The sequence below is a fragment of the Galendromus occidentalis genome, unplaced genomic scaffold (assembly GCF_000255335.2).
Source record: "Galendromus occidentalis unplaced genomic scaffold, Mocc_1.1 scf7180000075612, whole genome shotgun sequence".
Taxonomy (NCBI): domain Eukaryota; kingdom Metazoa; phylum Arthropoda; class Arachnida; order Mesostigmata; family Phytoseiidae; genus Galendromus; species Galendromus occidentalis.
This window is the reverse complement of record NW_003803602.1, coordinates 2,409,037-2,428,198: the sequence shown is the minus strand read 5'-3', so window position 1 is coordinate 2,428,198 and position 19,162 is coordinate 2,409,037. Positions and strand designations below refer to the sequence as shown.

The 19,162-nt window shown below is 51.3% G+C and overlaps 5 protein-coding genes and 6 non-coding genes across 11 annotated transcripts in view; 4 read left to right on the top strand and 7 right to left on the bottom strand.

Moving 5' to 3' along the window:
• Positions 1-84: 84 nt before the first annotated feature.
• LOC100902246 (very low-density lipoprotein receptor-like) lies at positions 85-3,724 on the bottom strand (the record flags this gene model as incomplete). The annotated part of the gene is made up of 4 exons (XM_003737845.1): positions 3,646-3,724; positions 1,803-2,042; positions 385-507; positions 85-265 (listed from the first exon to the last, which is right to left on the bottom strand). Coding segments are annotated over exons 1-4 (623 nt in total), but the record flags the coding sequence as incomplete, so codon positions are not given.
• A 2,157-nt stretch (positions 3,725-5,881) lies between these two features.
• LOC100897720 (uncharacterized) lies at positions 5,882-7,149 on the top strand. The gene is made up of 4 exons (XM_003737734.2): positions 5,882-6,002; positions 6,125-6,196; positions 6,292-6,557; positions 6,655-7,149. The coding sequence occupies exons 1-4, from the start codon at positions 5,971-5,973 to the stop codon at positions 6,843-6,845; spliced, it is 561 nt and encodes a 186-aa protein (XP_003737782.1). The 5' UTR covers positions 5,882-5,970; the 3' UTR covers positions 6,846-7,149.
• A 587-nt stretch (positions 7,150-7,736) lies between these two features.
• Ski6 (exosome complex component Ski6) lies at positions 7,737-9,167 on the top strand. The gene is made up of 4 exons (XM_003737733.2): positions 7,737-7,964; positions 8,060-8,149; positions 8,280-8,471; positions 8,556-9,167. The coding sequence occupies exons 3-4, from the start codon at positions 8,280-8,282 to the stop codon at positions 9,105-9,107; spliced, it is 744 nt and encodes a 247-aa protein (XP_003737781.1). The 5' UTR covers positions 7,737-7,964; positions 8,060-8,149; the 3' UTR covers positions 9,108-9,167.
• Positions 9,168-10,421: 1,254 nt separating this feature from the next.
• On the bottom strand, positions 10,422-11,513 carry LOC100897424 (mitochondrial glycine transporter A). The gene has a single exon (XM_003737732.2). The coding sequence runs from the start codon at positions 11,421-11,423 to the stop codon at positions 10,437-10,439; it is 987 nt and encodes a 328-aa protein (XP_003737780.2). The 5' UTR covers positions 11,424-11,513; the 3' UTR covers positions 10,422-10,436.
• Positions 11,514-15,988: 4,475 nt separating this feature from the next.
• The window catches only part of LOC100902099 (uncharacterized), a 7,642-nt gene continuing 4,468 nt past the window's right edge, over positions 15,989-19,162 (bottom strand). Inside the window, exons 6-7 of the mRNA XM_029112054.1 lie at positions 18,448-18,620; positions 15,989-16,222 (exon numbers count right to left, since the gene is read on the bottom strand). Coding sequence (XP_028967887.1) covers positions 15,989-16,222; positions 18,448-18,620 — 407 coding nt within the window. The remainder of the gene's footprint in view (positions 16,223-18,447; positions 18,621-19,162) is intronic.
• On the top strand, positions 16,441-16,513 carry TRNAV-AAC (transfer RNA valine (anticodon AAC)). Its single transcript has one exon. It is a non-coding gene; the product is annotated as a tRNA-Val (tRNA).
• On the bottom strand, positions 16,808-16,878 carry TRNAG-GCC (transfer RNA glycine (anticodon GCC)). The gene has a single exon. It is a non-coding gene; the product is annotated as a tRNA-Gly (tRNA).
• On the top strand, positions 17,193-17,265 carry TRNAR-ACG (transfer RNA arginine (anticodon ACG)). The gene has a single exon. It is a non-coding gene; the product is annotated as a tRNA-Arg (tRNA).
• On the bottom strand, positions 17,426-17,543 carry TRNAL-CAA (transfer RNA leucine (anticodon CAA)). Its single transcript has 2 exons — positions 17,506-17,543; positions 17,426-17,471 (listed from the first exon to the last, which is right to left on the bottom strand). It is a non-coding gene; the product is annotated as a tRNA-Leu (tRNA).
• TRNAS-AGA (transfer RNA serine (anticodon AGA)) lies at positions 18,014-18,095 on the bottom strand. Its single transcript has one exon. It is a non-coding gene; the product is annotated as a tRNA-Ser (tRNA).
• Positions 18,873-18,945, bottom strand: TRNAA-AGC (transfer RNA alanine (anticodon AGC)). Its single transcript has one exon. It is a non-coding gene; the product is annotated as a tRNA-Ala (tRNA).

The window sequence follows — 19,162 nt, the reverse complement described above, 5'->3', positions numbered from 1 at the left end:
TTTTCGCACGGGCTGCTTAACGGCAAGATCACGCGGCGGCGGGAAAATCGCTGCTGAAACTCGAAATGAAAGTATCGCGCTTACTCTAACATCGCACACTTCCCATTGGCGCATTGGAAGTGCTTCGAAGAGCAATTCTTCGGTCTTTCACAGTCCACCTCGTCCGACGCGTCGTGACAGTCTTCGTCACCGTCGCAAACCCATTTTATGCTGATGCAGCCTCCATGGTGGCATTCGAATTGAACGGAAGAGCACGTAGGTCGGACTGGAAGAGATTTCGAGCGTGAGAACTCAGAGACCGATGATAGATTCGATCGGAGGGGATCGAGATGTCAGAAACGACGCAATTCATTTTATTCGTCACGAGATCATAGTGAGACCCACCGCATCCGAGCTCGTCAGCGCCGTCTTTGCAATCTTGACGACCGTCGCAACGGAATCTCTTCTTCAGGCACCGACCATCTGGTTCTGTGCATCGGAATTCGTCCTTTGTACATTTACGATTGGCTGGAACGCAATGGAAAAGCTCGTGAGCGGGTAGTCGGAGATTCGCCCCGCTGCTCGGTACGATCAGATGCTCAGCTTTTTCCGACGATCGGTAAGCGCAGAAGTCGCGCGGTTGTCATTCGCTGACTACTTGCACGCGCAGAGAATTTCATTGGTGTCCCGTGTTTGCTCCGCGTCCCCCGCGATCTCCCGTCTCGGAAGGGCTCCAGGATCGCGAGATGCGGGGGACGAGCTTATCAGATTCTATCATCATCGTTCCTCTCCCGACCACCATCACTCCCCGGGGCTCCGGGTCTAGTATCGGGAGCTGCGTCGAGCGTGCTGCGATACGCGGTCGTCTTCGCTTTTTCGATTCGTTTCCAGCTACGGTTGGAGTTGATCGCGCTGATTGTCGATGATTAGTCGCATCACCCGAATTCCCGGCTAGGGTCGCGGCCAAGGCTCGGATGCGGGCTCCGAACAATCGCCCGCTCAACACTGGAAGGGTCTCCGTCATGCATGTGGTAATCCCACGGGGCTCCGGGATCTATTGTTTCGTGTGACGAACTCTCTTGGTAGGTCACCTCACGTAGTGGCGGTACGACAAAATCTTAGGGAGTTCATTCAAAACCTTTGGGCATCCCGTCGCTCCACATGCTCCGGCCTCCTCCGTTCTTAATCATACCGATGCCAAAGGGTTTCACCGAACGAATCTGGTGATTGCGATGATCGCCTCGTTATGATTGCAGGGGGGATGAGGCTCACGAAACAATCCGGTTAAATCAGGGACGCACATCTGTAGACCATCGAAACGCTATCAAACCCAACCCCCTTGAGCCCGAGCAGTGGTGGACGGGGATGATTCACAGCGCTCTTGGGGGTCGAAGCTCGCTTGAGCTCGAACAAAAGGCCAGTTTCGACCCATGCGTCCCCCTCCCCAACCTTTGCTTCATCGATCGACGAGGGACCGCAATCCCCAATGAAGACACAACATTCCAACAAGCTATAGGAGGATCCCCGTGCTCAATGTAGCGATGTAAATCAAAGTGAACACGATTGTCGACTAGCTGAGAGACAACACGTGTCCTTGTAAATATTGATTCTATTTTCAGACAAGATCCTTCCGTTCTTTCGAGAGTTGGGGTCGCCCAATCTCTCGAGCATCAGAAGAAAAGTCACCGATATAGAACGTAAATGCAGTGATTTCGAGAAAAAAATTCAATCCGATCTGAGATGGATATAAAATCCCGTGGTATTCGACTCTAAAATCAGGTGATGGGTATCCTCCGATGAAAACGTAATGCCATACAACTCACCACAATATTCGTCGGACTCGTCCGTGTTGTCCCCACAGTCGTCCTGACCGTCGCATAGCCAATTTTGAGACAGACATCGTCCGTTTTTACATCGTAATTGGTTTTCTGGACATTGTTTCTTCTGAGAACATGACTGTTCGTCGGAGTTATCGGGGCAATCGTCTTCCCCATCACAGACCCATTCCTTGTCGATACAATGATCTCCATCGGCGCATTGGAACTGCGTTATGGAGCATTTTCCTGAAATTATACCACGGTATAATATTTGTCGTTTTATTATATCAATTGCGTAGGACTCGGCATTACATATCCCTGAGCTGACTTTCCGTACTCCTCTGACCCCGGGGATGATTCCAGATGAGTTCCCGTCAATTAATTATACTCCATCGCCCACTATGGCATGTTCCATTTCCTCGAGACAAGCGGGCTGTGGCAGTGAATGAGAAACCTGCCGGGGGAGAATGACCTTCGAGTGCCCAGAGACAGAACCGACTACCGGCGCCAGTTGAATGCTCGGTCTCGATCGTGGGCGGCGATCACCGGTGGAGGGGATCTCCGACCCTGAGGGCGAGCGGAAATCTCACCGCAGATCGGGAATCGCCGTGGCGTCCTTCCGGCGTTGCCACTTTGAACTCCGTTATCAGAGGCGCGGACCAGTCGTAAGGTAACAAAGTGAATCGAGCGTAGGAGCATTCAGTTCCCGGAAATTTTAACCGATGGAAACTCGATCGGCGTCGACATCGCTCCGAGGAGTTTTTGGGGATCCTTCTCCGACGTGGAGAATGGCGAAAAGAGTAGGGTACAGCAAAACCGCTCGTCGATTTCTAGAAGCATCATCTGAAGGCTAATCCAAGCCTTCCCAGCGGATTCTGAAGTGGTGCCGAGGAGATACCCGCTCAGTTTTTTACCCGCATTTCTTTATCACAACCACTGCGACGACCGACCCGTGAGCTCTTTGGATTCCGTGCTGCTCTGCTCAAAGGCGTCATTTGATTTTGATTGGTCAGACCGAGAGTCGCTGATCATGCTGACGGATCGGGAGGTTATCCGATCAGATCGACTCCGAAAAGATCCCGTATCCCGTCCATAATCATCGGAGATTCGGTAGAGCGCTAGCTCTGCGGATCAGGGCTCCGATAGACCGACGAGAAACTGTGCTGGCTCATTTTGACGGGACTAATAGCACATGGGAATGAGTTCTCCCACTACGGTGATACTAGCGAAGATGAAACGCTATTGCTCACAGGGGGGTCGAGTCGGACCGGAACTCCATCAAGTGTATACACGCAGTGAGCACAGAGAATCGAATCCCTTGATCAATCCGGAAATATCGCGCATTCAGGAAAGTGAATTCAGATAGCGATTTCCCTTTCATAACTATTCCTCATAAATTGGCGATCATGCCCGACTCTCGCCTGACAGGTAGTTGTCCTCGGCCGGACCGCGAGCGGTGCATGTCTAGCACATTCGCCTCGACACCTCCCGCTTGAACCGGACGAAGGACTCCCCTCGGTCTCGAACCGAGAAAAGAATCGAGATATCCGTCTCATTCTCGAAGCAGTCTCCTAGGACGAGTCCCCATCCATGCCGGAACGGTCTAGGATCTCCAGGACAGAACACATGTTCTAGGGTGTCGGGGTCAGACGCAAGGCCAGTGCTCCGGAGCACGCAGTATGCGCACACGTGCTCGATCATACAGATCGACCATGTCACGCAGCCTGTTCCCTCTGGCCATAGTCGAGAAACCTCAAGGAGATCTGAGCATCCAGGTCGTGCACCTCGAAAAGGGTTTTCTGTCAGATCGGGTATTGGCAAGACGATTCGTTCAGCTCCCCGGACTCACCTTCGGCCCGTCCAGCTGCAGCCGCTAACACACACACGACGATCGGACAAAGCGTCACCTTCAGCCTTGAGAGCCTCATGACGGCTCGATTGTTTCTTGTAGAGACCAGACTCACAATACTTCGGTAGGGACACTTCCTAGGCTTTAGAAAACATAGACTCGCGGCCAGGCCGCTGGCGAAGGCTCGACAATGCGTAGGGAAAAACCAAGCATCCCTTATATCGAGAGTGAGAGCATCCTCCGAAGGGTAAGGGAGCCCTCTCCCTCGTTGGTCAGATTCAAACCTTCTCCTCGAGGCTAAGGCGCGCGACAAGCGTGAAGTCTTCTGCTACTCTGAGCCTTGATCGGAAGGTGCAGCCTAGAGCTTCGGAAAAACAATCTTTCGCACCGGCAGGCGAATTACCACTTGGTCTAAGAAGGGAATTTTCGCTCTAAGGCAAGAAATGAAAAATATGATCCATCGCATGACGCATGTGGAAGCTGATTAGAACACTACCCGATAGAGAATTGACCGCGGTTTACCCTCGAGGATTCGAAAGTTCTAGTGTCTCCCAATTTGCCGGGAACAACCTATAACTTTTGCGATAAATATTTATAAATTATATGAAGAGCCCAAGACTAAGTGGTCCCCTCCTTGCTCGTCCACCACGAAAAGGACCATTTATACGGATATGTACGACTATGACAGATCGGCATTCGGAATCGCGAAAGACGACTAGAACTGTTGACGCGACGAATTCGACGCCCGCACAGATCGCGTCTGCGACATCCCGAAAGACACCTGTTCTGATCTGTTTGCTAGGTAATCAGGATAATTACTTTCTCTGTCACTGTCACAACCGAATGTGGGAAGTTGAAGATTCTCCCGATGCATATGTGACCCTAGGAATTCATCCCAGATCCGAATTCGAGTGGAGCGATTAGTATATGTATATGTTCAGGTACCCCCCGGGCCTTTATATTCTGATACTGTCACCACGTTTCTTGAAACTTCCACGCCCTAGTCGTTCGAATGCGTGACGCTCCTTCACTCCCAGAAGCCCTCCCGAAACCCATGTTTTTTTTTATCGATCCCCGTTTGGCCAGGGTTTCTCCTCGACGTTTGTAACCCCTCACTGCTGAACGCCGGCGTCGCGTCGACGCCGCTCTCGAACCCATCGACGGAATGATCACTGGGAGAGCTCTCGATAAGACGGGCTTATGCAAGCCCCCGGATAGACTCAATTTTCGCAGCGGCTTCGAGAAATCCATCAACCCTGAGGATCGAAAAAGGACGTGAGGGAGGGGGTCGCAATCGAAAGCCTCTTCGCAGTCCTACGGTCGCAAGGAGCCTCGGACTCGAAATGGACGACCACACGGCTTGTTTTCGCATTGTTTGCAGAATGTACCAGAAGGCGGAGGATTTCATAAGGATTATTCCGCGTTTTTCGTACGGGCTCCGAGGCTCTCTCTACCGTAAGTGAGGCGTCCTCCCGGCGCGGAATCGGGGTACGAGTCGATGCGGAAACAACTATAAAGCTAGAGTGTAGGAGATGTGACACAGGACCGGGGAGACCGGGAGATTTCCCTTAACTCCTCACACCTGGAGCCTGATTCTCACCAGCTCTTCATTTCTTTCAATCTTTCATTCCTTTGATAAGTTTTCTCGCCAGCATCGTTCATTTCCGAGCTCGCGTCTCCGGCGAATCCCCGGCGGGAAGCGACATAGGCGACAGAAAACGACACCCTGTTTGTCGAATCGTGACTCGATGGCCGGGAGTTTTCGAAGCCGCGAAAAGAATCGCCCGATCCGGTTCGTACAGATCATTGTCATCATCATCGTTCGGCGGCAGACGTCAGCTCTGTGGGGGGATAATATGTTTTCCCGCCGTGTTCGAATGGATTTTCGGATCAAGGGATATCTTCACTCCTGATCGGTTTCCTACCATTCCTCTCGAATTTTTTCGAGAGTTCCTCAGGCCAGCGACTCATCTTGGCGCGACAAGAGCTGATGATGAGCCTTGAGACTGGCTCGATACCTCTTAACAGCTGATTCTGAGCGTTTGATCCGGAGCTACCGGCTCTCTCTAAATCACTCTCGATCAAGCAAGAATGACCCAGAATATCGTAGGCGGCATTTGGACCGGTGTCACACATCCTGAGACCTGCTCGGCAACTATTTCGAGGCAGTGAGGGTTGCGGGGACATTCTGCTCTTGGCCAACAGTCGACTATGCATCCTTTCACCAAATCGAGAGATCCCAGAACTCTGAGTCTCACGGCAGGCTCCGGGGTCAGGAGCGTACGGCAACAGTCGGCCACCGAAGGTGCGTGCGACGATCCCAAGATGCTCGCGGAAACGACCGTTCCTCCACCCAAGTAAGCGAGACCGCGAATCCGGGCTTCTCATCAACATAGGAGGAACTCCCTTTCCCTGGGAACATTTCCCCACCGTCAGCCCAAAGATAGTTCGCTCGACTAACTTTGCACGTATATCACAGGTCGACGGGCGACGAGCGCGGTGAAGTCGACACAGCTGAATCGTCAACTCAAACACCAGACATCTTACCCCGGTAGGTCTTTCGTTTCCTAGGGAGAGCTGCCTCGCTCTCGGCACATCGAGAAAGCCATTTTTAACTGAAAACCACCTCTTCTGGAATTTCCGTAGGGCGCCATGGTTAGCAGGACCCGGTCCGATAGACTGCGTTGTACTGAGACTTGCGGACACGGAGCTCTTCGCTCATAGCGTAACCTTCTGCATACATCAACATGGAATACGAACAAGCGACATTGTTGTGGCTAAAAAGCAAGATATCGGACCCCGCGTCGATACCTTGCGGAGAACCCGCGAGTCCATCTACGCCGTGACGATCGACGAAAAAGCCCTGGAAGACAACACCATAGGAGTTCACTTCTTCCTGCAAAATGATAACTGTAAATAATTTCCAGCTCCGATGATCGATCGCGTCATTGTTCTTCGGGTGTTTCGGGCGGGAACCGACCCTAATCATTGAGTATTCTTGCATTACAGCACCGCGGATCCTTGGACATAAAGAAGCTGTCCGACAAATCGCCGAAGATTTTGCCGAAGTCAAGGACAGTCCGTGGAACCGGCAGAGAATCATTAGATTCTTCTTGGATCCCATGCTAGATGTCATCGAGCCGACTCTCGAAGAGTTTAATTACTTCAAAAATTATCTGAAGAAAGGACTTAGAGGTTGAAGAAACACCTCGTCTGAGTACTCGCCGTCACGATTGGCAGCTGTCCACGATTGACAGCTCACGGCTCCCCTAGGAGCTCACCGGTGACCGGGCTCCTGAACCCACACATGGTGGTTCGTGTCCATCCCGGCGGACCCGATACGCTGATTGTAATTTTATTGCCTTTCTCTGCATTGGCGGGGACATTATACAATAGTACTTCGAAGATATTACTCACCGCACCGATGAACCCTGCTCCGCAATAAATTGTGTTTCCGGAGATGATACTTGAAGCTCCTGGTGAGCGCCTTCCGGAGGGACGATGTCTCCTCTTCGTATGTTGTCTTTCGTTCCATCAGTCTCATATATTCGAACTCTTCTTGTTCAGCATCTCCTGTCAGAATCTTCCAGTGTCGGCGAGAGTAGCATGCCTGAGTTCACTCAACGATAGTGCAGGGAGCTTCTTCAAGCAGACAAGCCGACCACGCTCCTGACTATTTCTACGGACAGAAAAAGGCATACACCAGGACTCCATGAAACCTAGAGCCTAGAGAATCACCCGAACTCGCTCCCTGTGACTCTGAGAGAATCGTCCGGAGATGATGCTCCTTTACTCTCTACAAGTCAATGTTGATGCGGAGTATGATCGGGGCGCTCGGATATGGCGACAATTTTCCTAATTTCGGGCGCGCTGGGAACTACCTTCAGATTCCGGGGACGTGCTTCACTTTGCGCTTCTGCTTCCCTGCGTGGTGAGTTCGAGGTACGAGCACTCCTGGAATCGATTACGGAGCTCCGTCGAATAACCTCGAGATCGCCGCAGTCCTCCATGGGTGTCGACGTATCAAGTTGAATTCCTTCCCTCGCACACAATCGCGAGAACGCGGGAGAGCCCACAGGATTTATCATTCCAATCAGAGATCATCATCATCAGCGCCCGGTGTACTTTCGTCTGCAAACGCTGCTCCTGGATCATTTTACGTCGATATAATTATTTGCATTCCTTTGCCGTGCTAGCTGTGCTTCACATAGGATACCCGCTCCACATTCGAGGTTCCTGCTTCCTCTGGCATTGAGAGCCTGCGGGCGTCACTGTGTTTCCCCTGTTCTTCGATTCCTCTGCAAGAGCTGCTTGCTGAGGTCTGCACTCGTGCATAATTCGAATGCGCGGCAAATGAATTTTTCTTAGTCTGGAATTTATACCTGTCTATCGCTAATCTCGTGCTTGATTTCAGGCTTGTCCTTCAGGCTAGGCACCACGGTCGAAGTGAGGGTCTGCCGAGTGCCGGTGAACCGTATCGGCTCAAAGCCTTCTTCTAGCCGAGGTCAGAAGTCTGATTTTAAGCCCAAAACGCCTTTCTTAGTTCGAATTTTGGAGCATAGTTCCATGTACCGGAAACCTGAATTGAAATAGAAGATTAGACCTTCCTGAAACCCCGGCGAATTCTGTCACAGATGTCAGGCCATCAATATCTTTCTGAGGAAGGGTTCCGTGTGGACGGGCGTCGCGCTCAAGAAATGAGGAAACTCGATTGTTCCCTCGGAGTTTTCGCGCAAGCCGATGGTTCAGCATACGTCAAAGAGGGCAACACCGTCGTCCTGGCAGCGGTTTATGGTCCTCATGAAGTCCGAGGTGGCCGTGTCAAGGTTAGTTGCGATTTCGGAGACCCGACCCCGTAATGTAACCCTGATGTACAATCTGATTTAGAGCTTAACGAATATATACTCCAGGCACTCCACGATCGTGCTGTTGTGAACTGTCAATTTTCGGCTGCAACCTTCTCCACGGCAGAGCGGAAACGTCGACCCCGCGGCGACACGAAAAGCGTCGAAATGACGCTCCACCTGCAACAGACCTTCGAAACCGCCATTTTGACCAAACTGTATCCGAGATGCCAAATCGATATTTTCGTCGAAGTTCTACAAGCGGATGGAAGTATCCTGTCCGTAGCGATCAACGCAGCAACGATGGCCCTCGTGGACGCGGGAATCGGTCTCAGGGATTACGTTTGTGCATGTAGTGCGGGAGTTTTTAATGACGCTGCTCTCTTGGACTTGAACAACCTGGAGGAGAGCCAGAAAGGCACCGGACTGACAGTGGCCATCCTACCGAAAACGGAAAGAATCGTCCTCGTCGATATGAGCTCCAAGATCCACTCAGATCATGTCAGCAAAACCATTGAAGCTGCCATCGAAGGATGCAAGGACATTCACGCAACATTCGACGCCAAAATCAAAGAAAGAGTCGGCAGATTGGCGGCATTGATTAACACAGAGAATTGAGTCGTTGCGCCAGCAGTTTCGTGTCCCTCATGAAAATAAAGCTACAAATGAGGCAAGCTCTTGCTTCGAAGGGAGAATGCGATTGATCTTGAATACGTGAGTGCTGCCCAAAAATACGAGGGGTGTGGGGTGAGTCCCTCGGGAGCCTCGGACGCCTCAGCCACAAACTCGATCTGTTGGAACATGTCATGTGGCCTTGAAGTTGTTGAAGACAGTGAAGTCCGCTGGATCCAGTGGGAGAAAAATTCAGATTCAAATTGTGTCACGGACACGTATCTGAGGGGACTCATAATGTCTCTTGGGGGGTAGGATTTCCGAATAGAAGCATGAACAGTGAAGCCTCTATACGACAAGCCTCTTGAGTCCAGCGAACTCCGATCATTCACAGGATTTTCGCTGTACGACGATTTCCCAATGGTAAGTCATCGGTGCTCCAGCCATGTAGACTTATTTTCTCGCTCGTTGTGGTGATTTCGGAATCTTATGATGGCGTTCGAAGTTCCGAAATCTCATTGTATGGATACTCTTTGCAACTGAGTAACCAGCATCAGATTCAATGAGGGGGGAATCGTTTGATGAGTGGAAGAGAAACGATTCACCCGGAGTCTATTGCAAGCGAGTTCACAAGAGCGACATTCTGTGGAAATGCTTCCACGAAATTATGGAGATCAATGCCGGATATGATATGTACTTGGTCCAATGCCAAAACATGAGACTTCTTCTCGCAATGTACATACAAGAATAAATATTTTATTTCGTATTCGCCAATAGAAACAACATTGGCAAGTAACTCGATCGATAATATCATCAAGTAACACCGCAAAAGCGCCCTTTTTTTCTCTACTCCGTTGACGTTGCGCTGAGCCGACTAGATGTTTACAGAAATGTACAGGCGGCCCAAGCGACAGACCGGGGTCCGACAGACTTTGAAGTCATGGAGATGGGCTCCAACGCCCTTATATACACCAGTTGCGTACAAACACGGTCCCTAGGGGCTGATCCAGGTTTTCTCACTACTAGGTCTATGCGAAAGTCTCCAATCTGTGGTCACATTAATTGGGAGACTCCCGGGAAAGAGGTACTCGAGTCGTATAAGGGCTTTCTCGACTATGTCCCTTACGTTTTTAGAAAGACGTCCCCAATCTAATCCAAAGTTCTAGCCATCGCAAACGATTGCAGCGCTTACGGGCCTCGCTCCATGCAAACGACCATGGGTGTCCGAATAATTTATGAGATCTTTGTTCGCGCTCCGTCATTCATCGAGGAATCGTCTCCTATTCCTCCGCTAATTTCCCTCCGTTGACTGGTAACAGCGGTCTCGCAGCCAGATCACTTCAAGAACCGCTGGCTTAACTTTTCGTAGAAGGTCCACGCGAAGGCAGACATGAGCGTTCGCCGCAGAAGTCGAGGTGCGAGTCCGCTGAGGTATCCCTGGACGCCTTCGTGTGCCGCAATATACACGACCACATGTCGCACCGTGGGGAACTTCGACGGGTTCGATTGCATTTTCGTTTTCAACACGTCTGCCGGCTGGGTCACAAGCGATGCTGTTAAACCGGCAAGAACTCCACAGAAAAAGTTGGCAGCATCTCGGAAGTCACTGTCCGGCGAAATTACATGGACGTATGCGACATCCTTCAGTTGGGTGTAGAAGAACAAGTACAAGCCCGAATAAGGCGCGTCCCTGGCCAGGGTGGGCAGCAATCCCGAGTAGAGACCCCGGAATCCCTCAGCGGCGTAAATCGAACGAGCGGCGTGCGCCATCGATCTATACGGGTAGATGCCGCTCTCGAAGCGGGTCTTGATTACGGTTGCGGGCAGGAGCATCGTTCCCGCGAACGAGCGGGAGACTACGCCTAGTACGAGGGCCTCAGTAGGACTCGGATGAGTTATTCCCGTCGCAAGTTTGAGGCTGTGGATCGTCGCGAAGTACATGCCGACTCCTGGGACGCTCCGCACGACGCTCGCGGCAGTTCCTCGCCAGAGACCTCTGACTGTCTCCGTCCTGGCGATGTGGGTCATGTGCGTGACTAGGTTCCGCTCGACGTTCCGATGGAGCTGCAAGCGAGTTTTCACGAGGTCGAGGGGCTGGAGGAGAACCGATGAGAAACTTGCGCTGATAGAGCCAGCGGCGAAACTCTTGACCAACTCCATGATTGTCAACTCGTTTGCGTCTCCTTGTTTCGAGCTTGGATCGAGAGACAGTAGCCGGAGATGTTCTCTCGACTCGTTTTCGGCGAGAATGTCTTGCTTTCGAACACAGTCGATGATCTTAACAGTTCGCGACGCCCTTATCGCCTCATCCGAGCCCTCCATCTCTTTACTTTATCGGCGAGATAAGATATGCGTGACGCAGGCAGTCGATTGCAGACTTAGTGCCGTCGTTTTCGAGCTGGCATCGGGTTCTTTAGCACCGCCTACAATGAGGATATCGGGTTAGAAATTACGAGCGCGAAACAAGCTATGAGCGGTCGAATCGCAATCAGAATCGCCCGATGAGAATCATAGAACGGGTCAGGGATCCAAGCATGGCCTCAAGACACTTCTCGAAACCCCAAAAAGGAACACGACATTCCAGACATTCTCCAGCATCTGGTCCGCACTACTTGCATAGATGGCCACATATATCAAAGATAGGCTGATAAAACGTCAGTGCGATTGTCGTCTGCGGAGGGGAGAGAAAACCTTCGCATCATGCAGGGCGGATTCGAGGTTCCATTGCAGCATAGAATGTTTCCGATCACTCTTGCGATAAGATACCCAACTCCATTCTCAGTGCATCGAGGGCAGCAGGAGGGAATGACAGGTCCCTACAATTCCTGAGTTAGGAAAATCGAAGGAGAGGTCTCGATGAATCGACAGGAGATTTCGGAGGACTTTGCAGGACGAAAATAGTGGGGTCTTCGCGAGAAGTGCGCTGAGCGTTCCGTGACTCGAGATTCATCCCTCACGTCCCTCACCTGCATCTGTCCGATCTAAAGACATTTTTTCACAGTCAGAACGACGAAGTGTCGATCGGGATGTGGTTCAGACCGGTCCCAATATCTCTGTGCCTCTTTTGGACAATTCTTTTGAAAGTCTTCAGTGATGCTATCTCGACTTTGGAAGAAACAGCTCTGAAGTACGACGATGAGTACAAGCTATCGAACTTGACGGAGCTTTTGGAGGCGGTCGAGAAGACTTGTGCCTCCAGATTCTGCAAAGGGCAACTAATGCAAATCCTCGAGGAGAACCGACGACTACGCTGGACTCGGGACATCTGAAGATTTGAGGAGACCAGAGATGAACGGAGAGGACCTCAGATGGAGCCTTGCTCGCCCCTTGCTGGTTCGCAGGGGGAAGTTCAAGATCGAAGTTGAATCATATGGAGCTCATTGCCCATCGATATCCAGAGCTCCTACGAGCTTCGTGAACTTATCTCCAGGTCGTTCCCACGAGGGCTAGCACCCTTTGGACTCTTCCAGATCTAAAGGTACCGCGAAAGCAGCCCCGAATAAATCTCCAGCATTAAGACCGGAAAAGTCTCTCTGCTTTGCATCAGTACAATCGGTTGTATCTCTTGCATTCCTAAGCTCTCGGTCACCGGTCGGATATTGAGACGGGCTCGAGATATCGTTATCTCTACGCCTATCAGCTTCGCAGTCCCTGAGCTTGTAACCAAGGAGCCTTTGGATCGGTACACCGCTGTTTTTGAGAGGGTATCGTGGTTCAAGGGGCTAGGCGCTCGCTTGGGACGCTGCCAACGGCAACTTCCGAGGAGACTACTGTCGCGCAACTCTCTCGATTCGAGGGAAAAAAGGCCCGCTAGACACCGAAAGATTCTTATCTAACATGAAAGTGTTTTGGTTTAGTCAACAAAGAGAAAACAAGTACGAAGGAGTGAAAGCGAGAGGTCAAACCCATTGAGTTCATTATCTCCGCCATCGGTCGAGGACACCGAATGTCTGTCTTTTCCGGAGAGTGACGCGCTTCGAGGATCCTGGGGGGAACCTTCCGAACGATCGTGTGATCTCTGAGGAGCATACATTCATACGAGCTGAGAATCCATAGCGCCCTCACGACCTGAGGGGAGCTCGCCGAAGGGTGAAGTATGGAGGTTCCGGTATGCGAACTCCAGTCGATATTGGCGACAGAATCAATGGATTCGACCGCATGGTGAAGAAAAACAAGAGCTGAGGGAGGATCGTTGAGCGGCTCTTATAGCAGCGGAAGTTTCGGATGATGTCGTCGATGCGGGAGACGACCCCGGCGAGTCGGAGAATTTCATCAGCCGATCAAAGGGCAAGCATCAGATTCCAACCGTAAATGAATGTGGAGGAAATAAGCATCCCACTGGACGTAGTGCGAAGTTCATCGGTACCAGTTCCTCCATCGGTATCAGTTCCTCCTTCTCTCTAATTCAGGGGAATCTCCCTCGTATGGGTTTGACGGAAGTCTCACGCTGAGTGACACGAATTTCCATCAGCTGATAACAGACAGCATAGATTGCGAGCCGGCCAGCAGTCTGGTGATATTCGTCCACTCTTGCTAGTACGCAAGCCGGTGTCTCATCGACAGAGGAGTTTATCTCTGGAGATAAGATAGACAACACGTGTTTTGTGAGCTCATGCTCTCCTTACTCGCCCCGCTCATTGTGACTACGTCGAATTAGGCGGCAACGATAGTAAACAGCACGCAATCGTCATCGACAACAACATGTTGATTTCGATTCACTGCCACGCGCTTTTTGTTGGTGGGGAACTCTTCTGGCTCTTTCTCGCCCGCAATACGCCCTCTTCTCGGCCACATACAAAGAGGATATTTACCCAGAGGGTGCATGATTTCGGTGCATCTTCACAGCTGGTGGGGACTCTGGATTGAAGGACGCGAATTCGCTCTGATCTAAGAACCCTTGAATCAGCTGATCGTAACAACGAGGTAAGGGCGCTCTGCGTGTCTGCCATTGAGAGCGCATGCGCAAGAATGCCCGTGGACGGTTTGCCCGACGGGTGGCCGGTATCCCGAAGAATCTGCTGAAAGTGGTTCTACCCTCGGAGTGGGAGGAGCTCCTGTGACGGCTGAACGATCATTCACGTTTGTGCTTGAAACCCTGGAGTTTCTTCGACGGCACTTCTGCACCCAGAAAAAAAAATCAGATTCCTCATGTGAAAATCAAGAGGGAAGTCACCTTTATTCCAACATGTGTTCACAGAGATCGCATGACGACCGTCAGTATAGATATTCCATTTGCTCCCCGATATCTCCCAACTCCTATCTGGGTCAGGATGTTATCATGATGTCATCGGACTGGTGTTTGTCCATCACAATGAATGCTCAATTGTACCCCGTCCGCCACCGATATAAGAAACGATAAGGTGCGGATCTCATCCAGTGTTTCTGCAAGGTTTCGTGGCATGGTGCTTCACGTTTCTGAGTCACTACAAAGCGAAAAGACATCCGGATGATCGATTCTTCATCAGTTTTGGTTCCATAGTGTTCATCACTTTTGCTTCGCTTCGACTCGCTCATGGAGGGTCAGATGAGGCTTTGACGCGAGAACTCAGACAAGTCTGGCTCCCGACGCGTCACGCGCCACCCTTCCCTCCCCGCCCGCAAGTCCGCTCTTCTTGGGTAATCCTAGACCGGGAAGACCCGGCCTCACTAGGAGAGACTTGTATCTTAAAGCTATACAATCGAAATGAGGTAATTCTTCGGATACAAACTCAACGTCAAGAACAATTTACAACAACCGAATCCCGGAGCCGGGAGACATTCTATTGTGTAACAGCCAATCCCTCTCGAAACTCTCCTGGGTTAGGAATTCGGGAACGCTTTAAGAGACGGCGCAATTCTTCGTTTTTCGACTTTTCGTCGAGTCTCTGACCTATATTTCACTGCCGGAGCCCACGAGGCATCTGGCGGCTTCCACAAAACTCCATGACTCCGAAAAACCGTCGAGGAGCAACTCCAGGTCAGGAATAGACCCTTTGCCGTGAGCACAGAGCGATGATACAAAGACTCCCGTAATACCTATACGTACATTCCAAGAGGAGAGGCTACTCACTACGAGATGGAATCAAAGAATTGACATTGAATCACCTAACGAATCTTGTCGCGAATAAACTATTATTAATAAGGGGTGCGTTGCACAATTGATGGGTGATCAATCGGGTCTAGCTCAAGGTAGCGCACCGGATCGGAAATCTCGCTCACGGCAAAAATCGAAACCCACTCCTTTTCTCATCTCGTCCGTCGCGGAATGGTGCTACATACATTGGTTCGCACTTTGTGGCATTCAGCATCATTCTCACTTCCAATCGCCGGGCATATTCACCTGCGAGAGGCTCATTAGGTTTTCACTAGATCGATTGCTTCCCAAGAACGATGGCTAAGAGCTTCCTAGAGATTGGGGATTTTTCCAGACGGCCGACGAAGCTTGAGGCAATCCCCCCTCCTATGGGGAGCTCCTCCATGTGTGATCCCTGTAAGCTATTGTAGATAAGCGACTTGAGTCTCCTTTTGGGTCACACGATTTCTCGACTTCTCGACGATGACCATTATGATATACTCTCATCGTCAGACGTGAGATGGTGCAGGGCCGCTCGTCGGGGGAACACCTGGACGACCTTTGGATCGGACCAACATCGTTCTCAAGCTCGTCGTCGACGTTCCATCCGGCCGCTCTCAGGGGATTGCTCCTGATCCCATGAGGTTTCACTATGATCCACATTATGTATCACAACAACCGTATGAGCAGCAGACCTAATCTTAAAGGCTCGATTCACGCTAAGGTCGGCGTCGCGTCCGGTGAGATGGCCGGCACGACGGCTTTCAACCTCATCTCATGCCTCGAAGCGACCGAACAACTCATTAAAGTTCGCGATAGGCGCTCTCTGCGCATTCTAAGCGGCTGGTTGCAAAGTTTGGGTCCCGGGTTGTTGGGTCTGGGACGCGACTTCGAACGGCATCTCAGTGTCATCATCTATATTATGAAGCCAGTTGAATATCATGATATTACGCTCGTATTTCGTCAAAGGTTTCCCCCGATCCTGTTCGACATCTCGCTGTGTCAGAGGCGTCTTGCGACCTTCCTGGCCTCTGGCCCCTGTCGCTGAAGACATGAGACGCAATTCATCCTGAAAATAAATTTCATCATATAAGGTGGTATCCCTCGCTCGGAGCATAATTTGTCCGCTCCAAGATTATCCGATGCATGACCTAAATGCCTCCACGGAACAATCGAGACTCTCAGATTGATTCCCCATCTCGAGGACTCGAAGAGATCGACTGGAGGAGAGCTCTTTCCCTTGACCGACAATGCATCCTGTCGACTGCAGCTCCATCAGAGAGTACGGTTCCTGTGGTGTAGTGGTTATCACATCCGCCTAACACGCGGAAGGTCCCAGGTTCGAGCCCTGGCAGGAACATTAGTTTTTTCCCCGAGCAATTTCCATTCTTAACCTTTTAGCGACGGATAAAAATTCATCCGCGACGAATGTTGATAACCCCTCCCGCCTTATCGATCTAAAAATCGATATCCTGGGACGGGCTCCCTAACATTTTGACTCCCGGGGACGACTTAGATATGATATCGTCGACCCCGGCGGAGCGGAGCAGTCGACGTCAGGGAGATGCCTGGTTGGTGTGCCACACACCCCGGCGAGCTATGAGACTGCTCACAGTCAGCTTGGAGGACATCTGAGCATAGGAGGGCAAAACTTTGCGTCGGCCGGGAATCGAACCCGGGCCACCCGCGTGGCAGGCGAGTATTCTACCACTGAACCACCGACGCTGTGCTACAACGGCGGCTAGCGGCCAGCGTGAATGTGCAATATGACTCGCTCCCGAGAACCGAGTCAGTGCATAGAATGCTTGGATAGATCAGACGCTTGAGTTATCATCAGAACCAATGCGTCGCAACGCGCAGCGGCGCGAAAACTTGAAAATACTGAGTGAGTCAGAGAGTCAAGGCCTTCCGGAGAACCCTACAGCCGGCTGCACCGCTCCCCGACGGAGCCGTGGCGGCAGCCTTTTCAGCGAGCGTCTGCACCAAGGTCAACGCTCACCATCTGGATCAGTTGTCCTGGTTTCCCAAATAACGCTTATGGGTTCGTGGCGCAACGGATAACGCGCCTGACTACGGATCAGGAGATTGCAGGTTCGAATCCTGCCGAACTCGTATCCTTTTGCTCGGGATTGCCGTGATTTCCCAAAACTGACGGCCTTGGTTTCTCAAGCAATTAGTCAAATAGAAGAAGAACAAGAATCCTTCGTTTTGTACATCGATCGCCGCGATAGAATGGATTAATCGGTGAACTGCGCGAGAGCACCAAAAGGTGTGTCAGAAGTGGGATTCGAACCCACGCCCTCATACGAGGACCAGAACGCTCAATACCCGTCGCTTCGGGCAAGGTTAGACCTTGAGTCTGGCGCCTTAGACCACTCGGCCATCCTGACACGTTAAACACCGATCGTTCCTGGCTCAAGTGAACAAGTTCGGCCGTGGCTATTCAGGGATTCAACGTAGGCTTCCCATGTCGCAAGCAAGAAGCCGAGTGCCTGACTGCGGTAAATGTATGAACATCAAACCCAGAAGTGTCGGCTTGCAGGCACAAGGCGATCGAGGGAGTGTGCCGAAGGACCTGTTCGGGCTCGGGAACGGGTGGAAACGGAACTACCTACAATGTCATTGGAATTGAGAGCCTGGATCGGATTTTTTCCACGGCGGAGTATAATCAATTGATCATCGACAGCTCTCAATATGCGGTCGCGTGCGGAATATCTCGGCTCTTGCTCTGCCATCAATTCGCTGCTCCTTATCCAGTTCTTTGGTTCACAGGGGCTATTCTATCACTTATCAAAAGAAATCGAAGATCGATAGCCCGGGGACAAGGAAATAGCGCAGCTCTGTACGGAAAAAAATATTTCGCAGTCGACAGGATTCGAACCTGTGCGGGGAGACCCCAACAGATTTCTAGTCTGTCGCCTTAACCGCTCGGCCACGACTGCTGTATCCGACGTCAGGCATCCGCTACAAGACGATGAGATCCGAACAAATGAGCCGATGAGCGACTGATTCAGCTGCCACGGGAACCTGATGGGGCTACCCGGGATCCAACTCCATCGAGAGAGCCCATCCGAAATCCGTAATGAAACGGCCCATAGACAAGGGTCAGCACCTCACTATGATGCGCCGCGCCGGCGAAGGGCTTCACTCCGCATGTCGCTCTCAAACACTCGAGTCACGCAACGAGAGGACCCTCTAATGTTCGGGGTCGCTGTTCTGACTCAAAACCATCCCCGCCTCTCTCCAGAGCGGTGATGCATCGCGAAAGCACAAGAAAGGAAACGGGAAACTTACCTGGATGTTTTTCTTTATATCCGAAGGTCCTGATGCCTGCAGAGCTTCGCTGAGGTTCAACTGGCTTTTCGTGAGTCTCTCGAGCGCCTTGTAAGTTGATAAGAGCCTTCGCCTGATATACATTTGTCGAACCTTCTTATTTACTGAGCGCACCAAATCTGCCGCGGTGAATCCTGTAGAAAATTCGCTTCAGATAGAATATGTAGTCGAAGTATCGTGAATCGTGTTGTCCACAGTAATCGTCTTTGTTTCGGATGTGAAAATCGCCATCTCCGTATGGAAAACCAACAAAGCGAATGAACATATTTTTTTCCGGTTCAACGCTCATTTCTGCAACAAAATGAAATGAAATCGCGCAGACTGCAGAACGGATGATAAACAGATCCTTGACAATCCGTTTTTTGAGTTTTGCAGGATGCGCAAAATGGAGATGCGGGGTATCGATCCCCGTACCTCTCGCATGCTAAGCGAGCGCTCTACCATCTGAGCTACATCCCCGTGATAGCCGCCAGGGCTCGCTATGCGGCCATAGCTCAGTAGTCGGCTGAGCAAGTTCACTGACCCCTGGGGAGCAAGCCGCCCGTGGCCTGTTGCGATTCTTTCCATCGAAACTTAAATCGACTGTACAGTCCCAAGACGATTCTTCCGCTGAGAACGCATCATCCGAGCCTCCCATGGCTTCGAGCCGTCAAACCGATACTCAATCAATGACTCC